At 29.7% G+C, this 7,858-nt stretch overlaps 1 protein-coding gene across 1 annotated transcript; it reads left to right on the top strand.

The window, feature by feature from the left end:
* The first annotated feature begins 3,703 nt into the window (after nt 1-3,703).
* Nucleotides 3,704-4,689, top strand: LOC102606315 (E3 ubiquitin-protein ligase RMA1H1-like). The gene has a single exon (XM_006349987.2). The coding sequence runs from the start codon at nt 3,892-3,894 to the stop codon at nt 4,597-4,599; it is 708 nt and encodes a 235-aa protein (XP_006350049.1). The 5' UTR covers nt 3,704-3,891; the 3' UTR covers nt 4,600-4,689.
* The last annotated feature ends 3,169 nt before the right edge of the window (nt 4,690-7,858 follow it).

The following is a 7,858-nucleotide window of genomic DNA, read 5'->3' as shown; positions in this document are numbered from 1 at the left end:
ACCTTTTGTTTGAAGTTAAGGTTAGTGACCTCACATCTTTCAACTTTATCCTGTTAGTGGACCTAGCTGGAAATGTGATGGAAATAGTTAGTAAAAGTAAGATCTTTGCATTTTCTGTTTTCTTAAAAACTGAAAAATTACATAACTTGTGGCAATTAATTTGTCCATTTTCATACTGAGAGTGAGAGATAGTCCCTTTTTTTGGATATATGGCTTATGCTGCTGTTACTTCCCTTATGAGAACCATACACCAATCAATGGAACTTATTCGATGTGATTTGCAACCGTTTTATGAAATATGTTTTCTGACTTACAAACATTGAATTAAAATCTTTTGAACTTTTATAAATTAAGGTTTTTTTTCTTTTAAAGAAATCGATACTGTAATCCTCTATATCAACGAGTTTACTCATGTGAAGGTCAAGTGATAAAACCAGGGGCCAGAGCCAGTCTAGACCTAGGGGGTTCAAAGCATTTGTAATTGGATCATTGTGATTACGGGTTGAATGTCTAATTTTCTAGGCGATAATGATAGTATTTTGTATCTGAATAATAGCTCACTTTTTCTAAGTAATGGAAAAGAAGGTCAAAATGTGCCACTAAAAGACTTGACTAAGACAAAAATGGGTTGTCAAGAACGTAGAGGAGGGTAGGATGGACAGTTGGTCAGATCTAGTATGGATAATACATGGCGCTAGTTGGAGTGGCGGCTATCCCAAAATTCTCTCATCTTAGATCTTTGGATTCGGTATTATACATATGTGAGGAAGGTAATGAAAAAAAATTGGGAGTAGAGGATTACAGTATGGGGAATCGAGAATTCAAATAGTCAGTCAACTAACTGAGCTATTAAGATTTCCAAAAAAAAAAAGGGAAGGATTCCATGTGACATGAAAGTCTCATATTGCATAGTTTTGAATGAGGGAAAGAAGTGAGGAATCAAATGAACCACCTTCAATGGAAAATTATACTATTTATACATATAATTAAAAAAAAAATTGTCTTTGTATTATTGTAGTCATCTAATTTGTATGTTTACTTATTCATATTTTGAATAGGCATAATACATAAATATACCCTTTAACTTGGCTTCAAATCACATTTATGCCCTTCAACTTCGAGTGTGCACAAGTAGACATTTAAATTTGTATAAAGTTGAAAAAATAGACACACAGGTCCTACATGGTATCCTACATGTCATTTTTTATCCTACATGGTGTCTTAAGTGTATTGTGTCATGTAGAACTCATGTGGCTAGTTGTTCAATTTTATACAAGTTTAAGTGCATACTTGTGCATACTCAAAATTGAAGGACATAAACATAAAATGAAGTCAAGTTAAAGAGCACATTTATGTATTATGCCTATTGAATTTCATTAATAGTGAAAATCTTGAATCATATTCAGATTCCATCACTAATCGTTGAACCATGTTAATTTACTATGTATTATCTAATGGATTTTTTTGCTATCTTATTTATAATTCTTCAAAGTTTTGTTTATTATCTTTAGCATAATATTTGATTATATTATTTCGATATACTTTTTATATCCCTAATTATTTGTCCATTTTTTAATTGACACACATATTAAGAAAACAATTATTGACATAATGAGTTTACCATTTTACCCCTATTAATTATGAAGTGGATAAATTAAAAACTTAAGATTTTCAAGAAGTTCTACTTTTTCAAAATAATAAATTGAGGGTATAATAGGTAAAAAAAATTTGTCCTTGCTTGATTCATCAAAATGGACAAGTAATTAAAAACAATTTAAAAAAATAGACAAATAATTAGAAAGAGAGAGAGTAATATGTTATCTTTAGCCTAATAATATCTGATTAACGGCCGCCCCTAATTGATTGGATAGTATAGAATAGACTTGCTTCGAAGTAAACAAAAATATAAAACGTTGACAAAAGGGTGCTAAATTCGAGACACATGTAGTACTTATAAAATTCATGTGCGGACTCGTTCTTTTGTAGTACTCCCACCGTCCTATTTTATACGTCACATTTTTACTTTACATTTGCATTAAAAAATAATGTAATTTTACTCTTTTACTCTTATTTAATGTTTTATTAAGTCAACTTTATAATAAATGATGAATACATTTTCAAGATTAATTAACTACTTTATCAAGGGTATAATAGGAAAAAATATGGTAATTTATGCATAAATTTTATAAAGTGACAAGTATTGTGGTCCAACTATTTATAGAAAGGAATGACATATAAAATGGAGCGGAGGGAGTAATATATAGTACCAACTTCGTCCCATTTTATATGTCATTCCTTTCTATAAATAGATGGACCACAATACTTGCCACTATTTAAAATTTATGCATAAATTATCATATTTTGTCTATTATACCCTTGATAGAATAGTTAATTAATCTTGTCATTTATTCATAAAGTTGACTTAAGAAAACATTAAATAAGGGTAGAAGGATAAAGTTACATTATTTCTTAATGCAAGTGCAAAGTAAAAAAGGTGACATATAAAATGGGACGAAGGAAATAGTATTTTCTCGTTTTATTTTACGTGGCACTCTATTCTCATAGTCCGTCTTTAAAAATGTCATTTTATTGTAATTGAAAATAATTTAACTTAAAATTCTCCATCTACCCTTAATTAATGAAATGATTTACAATTTATATAAAAATTGTTTAGCGTATAATTTTCTAAGATACATTTTTCCTCTTATACATCGTATTAAGTCAAACAATAGTAAGTCAAATGGAATGGACGGAGTATTTCTTTTATTTTTTTGTCACACCGTCCATATGCTTTCTCCCATCCCCCACTATGTATATTCACTCCGTAGTTGGATCTGAATTTAGAGTTTAGAAGCTTCTATAATAATTTTAGATTAATATATAATAATAATAATAATTGAACTTACGCAACTAGTGCTACTTTTTATTGACTAAAAGTTATTTTCTAGATTAAGATTCTTATCATGGGGCCTAATATAACGTCCTAATCATATTTCTAATATGATAAACTTATACTTGTTTAAATCAAATAGATAGATAAAAGATGTGTTTGCACAAAACTCCTCTCACTTAACCATGATCCATTAATATTAATTTTTCAACTTCATTAAATCACTTAATTATGATGTGTGTGATAGTTCATTTGTCCCAATTTATGTAACACATTTGTTTCAGTCTGATACAAAAAGAATATCACATTTTGATGATTGAAAAAACTTTAAATTCATTTATTATTCTTAATGACATGATTTATAACCACAAATAATTAAATATTTATTTTACACCACATATTTTAAAAATCTTCTTTTCTTTATTAAACGTTATATCAAATCGAACAGTACCGCATAAATTAAGACTGAGTTGACTAATATGATATAGTGTTGTTTAATACTCCCTCCGTCCCTTTTTAGTTGTCCACTTTAGAAATGACACACAGATTAAGGCAACAATGATTAGCACAGTGAAGTTACAATTTTACCCTGACAACTTTTCACTTCAAAATTACAACCACTTATTTGAATTCAAGTGAAATAAATTGGAGGGAAACAACATACACTTTTACAATTTTCAAGAAGTGTAAATAAGGGTATAATAGGAAAAAATTTGTTGTCCTTTCTTGATTTGTCAAAATGGACAACTAAATAGGGACAACCAAAAAAGGAAATATGGACAAGTAAATAGGGACGGAGGGAGTAATGTGTAGGGCCTTTTCTTTTTAGCCATGCCCCTTTAACATAATGTGATGTTGACAAGTGACAACCTTAAGAATCATTGTTTGCAAACTACTATTCTTGTCCTTATAAATACTCACTTCTAATTGTATTAAAAACCTGAATTCTAACCATTCTTCATCTTGCCATTATCAAAATAAATCAATACCAAGAGGCAAATATGGCCTTACAACAAATTTTTCAAGACCAAATACCAGAAACTACCTTTGATCAACGCGATATTTCCTTTGAAAAATGGAACACAATTGATCTTGATAAACTTGAAGAAAACTCACCTGAAGGTTTCGAGTGCAACATTTGCCTGGATGTTGTACATGATCCTGTTGTTACATTATGTGGTCACCTCTATTGTTGGCCTTGCATCTACAAATGGATACATTTTAAGACCATTTCATCAAAGAACATCGATAATCAACAGCCAAATTGCCCTGTTTGCAAAGCTGAAGTCTCACAAAAAACATTGATTCCACTCTATGCTCACGGTCAAGCTTCAAAAACATCAGGCAAGGCCCTGAATCTTGGTATAGTCATACCACAAAGACCTCCTACTCCGAGATGTAGGAGTCACGGACTAATACCCAATAATAATATGCCTCCATTATCCCAACAATCTCATGATCATCATCGAAATTATACAAATACAGAACATATGCTAAGTCCTGGTGGAACGACAACAGGGGAAATTGTTTATGCACGAATGTTTGGGAACTCATTGAATACTAATTTGTATACATATTCAAGTTCATATAATCTAGCAGGAAGCAATAGTCCAAGGTTAAGAAGACAACTATCACACGCGGATCAATCACTTAGCAGAATCTGTTTTTTCCTATGTTGTTGTTTAGTGACATGTCTTCTCTTGTTTTGATCATCTTCTTCGCGTGTTCATACAATGTAATTATATTTAGTAACGTGATATATGATATGAATATACATCTTTGATCAATGTAACATATGATCACCTGGATTTATATAGTTAACATTATGAATTTTGAGACAGACTCAATCGAAATTGAAAGGATGAATCAAATCCAATCATTAAGAAGACAAAGCTTGTTTAGCTTCTTGTGTCATTTTAAAATCAAAATAACAAAATCCCACTAAAGAGACCAATACCATTTTACAGCACATCTCAGCCATCACTCCTTTCATTTTAATTTATTTATTTGATTTTGACTTAACACAAAGTAAGTAAGTAAGTAAAACGAACTTTTAATTTATATGGTATTAAATTAAAGATACGTAAAATATAAAAAAATATTCTTTATAATCTGAATATTCAAATTGAAACGGAAAGAGTAGTTTTCACATCTAGAGAAAGTAATGAATATTCAAAGATACAAGCACGAGGATTGAAAAACAAGACATTCAAAAATCAAGGCATCAACATCTCAAAGAGAAATAGGCATAGGCCACCTCTCTTTTTTTTTCACGCTCACTGTTCAGAGTCTGCATTGGAGCCTCAATTAAATTTGGACTGCATAATACAGGCTCATTCGAGAGTGACGCTCCCAATAGGATTTTCTTCATACCCAAGACTCAAACCTTAAATTTCTAATTAAGAATTGACCAGTTACACCATTGCACCACAATCCATGTTGATAGGCAAAGGCCGCCTATCTCATATGCCAACTTGTCATTATCTATTTGGCTAGGTTAACAACAGCAAGTGCTGGTGGGTGGTGATTGACATGATGGCTGCCGTCTGTGGAGAGTGATGGTATAGAACATTCCAAATATGGGTGTGTTTGATGTGAAAAAATTGAAAATTGCTTATGGTGAGTAATATCTTATTTTAATAAATCATCTATTTTTAATACTTCAAAATTATTTGAAAGCATGTCACCAATGATAATTGTTGTATAGGTATGGACACCTCAATTTGGTTTCAACGGTCTACTAAACACTCAACTCGTCTCCATTATATCTCATTACATTCGATGCTGATGTAACGAATAAATTTTGAAGGTGTCTCGATGATTATTTTGTATATATGTTGGAGAGTTTAGCTAGTATAGTGGAAACAAGTCGAGTTTATAATGTGTCTAAATATGCATACATAATGATAAAGTTGAAGTATTTACTTTTAAGCGGAGGCTATGTTTGAATGTCAATTTAAGAAATTATGCCTTTCGAACTAGTGGTATACAAGTTGATAACAATATCTAATTTCAATTTATCTTTTTTTACTTGAAAAAAATAATAATCAAATTTCACAATGAAACATAGTCAAACGCTCCCGTGAATTTAAAGGTATATATCTGATTCTATGATTGATAACTTATGTTTTATTTGGTCAAATATGATAGATAATATCAACAATTGTCTAAAGATTTCCACTTATTAAAGTTAGTGTAACACTAGGGAAAGCATTTTAAAAAATTCGGTGTCCACTTTCATAAGTTGATATCCACCTAATTCAACATCACTTACACTACATAGAAATGATTGTAATTAGCACTAAATCTTATATAGGTAATAGGTTTAATGATTTAATGATCTATCAATTTTCACAAAGATTATAACATTACCTTTGCATGTCCAAGCAACTTAGGTGGTATCTACTTTGCAAAAGTACTTATAGACCATATTTCCCCCCCTAATAAATAGCATTGAACTTTAATCTCTTTAATATGATTAACTAGTGCATCAATATAATATATGCCTTGTTACTATCATTTTGAACCACGCATTATAGGCATCCCAATTATTGTAATGTGAAAACTTTCTTTTCTTCAAATATAAAAAATGACTTTTGTTCCCTTGATAATGTCATAAAGCATCATATTCTTCTTATCAAAGCTAGTGTTTCACCATTCCCATGCTCTTTTTACCAATCACATAAATATTGTCATGTTCCACTATCATTGCATAATGACCGCCAAAGAATCTTCTACCATATATAATTCATTATTGAAGTTTGACAGATTCAAATGTTATTTCTACCTGTTTTAGTTTGGGTGAATATAGTTAAATATAATATTGCTATGAAAAATGACAGATATCTCATATAATTAATCAAGTTAAGGTGTAAAAGTTATCTAGAACATCATTATTATAAAAAATAAAATAAAGATCGAAACAAGATAAGCCTATGCTTCAAAAGGCAGACTTATTTGAACAAAACCAAGAAAATTCCACCTAACTACACCCCATCTTAAATAAAAAAAATACCATGTCTCAACCTGTTTAGAATTGGGATGGTGCTTTGAAGTGAAAAGGGTTTAAAGGATGGATCGGAATAATTACAGCTCAATTTCTTTGATTAATCTAATTTACAAATAGTCATAATTGTATAGGTTTTGTATATTTTAGTATACTATATATACATATTTATACCTATGATATACATAATTAGTGAATATGTTTTACATATTTTGATCATATTGATAAAATAATTTGGCCGGATCGTACATATAGATAAGTTTTAGGGAAAATTAGCAATTAAGTCATAATACCTAACATAATTAGTCAAAATAACAACACTTTAAAATATTTATTTAAAATGACAGATTAACAATATTTTTATAAAATAATATATATTCAGATTTTAGTATTTTAAATTAATTTTATTTATGGTAAAGAGTCCTATATTGGACCAAATTATATACCAATAACCGTTTAAAGTGAAAGAAATAAAATTAAACCAATACCATTAACCTTTTTTCATCACCATTCACGTTTCTTTCCCAACTTTCACGTTTCTTCCCCACCTTTCACGTTTCAAGTTTATCTTTCTTCAAGGTGCTAAATTGTTGTTCATCAAGAAATTTTCTTTATTGTTAAACGAAATCTATTTATTAATTCAAGCAGATTTCTCGGTTGGCAAGGTAATTTCCATTAGCCATTTCGATTAGTTATTTAGATTTCTTTTGATTTGTTTTCAATATCACCGTTTATGGTTTATATTCTGCATTGTACATATTACGGATTTTCCGTCAATTTTTTCGATTTTTATGCAAGTTTGTTTACATATTCATCTAATATTTATGTATTTCAATTAGTTATTTAGATTTCTTTTGATTTGTTTTCAATATCACCATATATGATTTATATTTCACATTGTACATATTACGGATTTTCTGTTAATTTTTTTGATTTTTATGCAAGTTTGTTTACATATTCAT

The sequence above is a fragment of the Solanum tuberosum genome, unplaced genomic scaffold (genome assembly GCF_000226075.1).
Source record: "Solanum tuberosum cultivar DM 1-3 516 R44 unplaced genomic scaffold, SolTub_3.0 scf00116, whole genome shotgun sequence".
NCBI classification, from domain to species: Eukaryota; Viridiplantae; Streptophyta; class Magnoliopsida; order Solanales; family Solanaceae; genus Solanum; species Solanum tuberosum.
The sequence above is the reverse complement of the archived record's forward strand: the minus strand, read 5'-3'. Positions and strand labels throughout refer to the sequence as shown.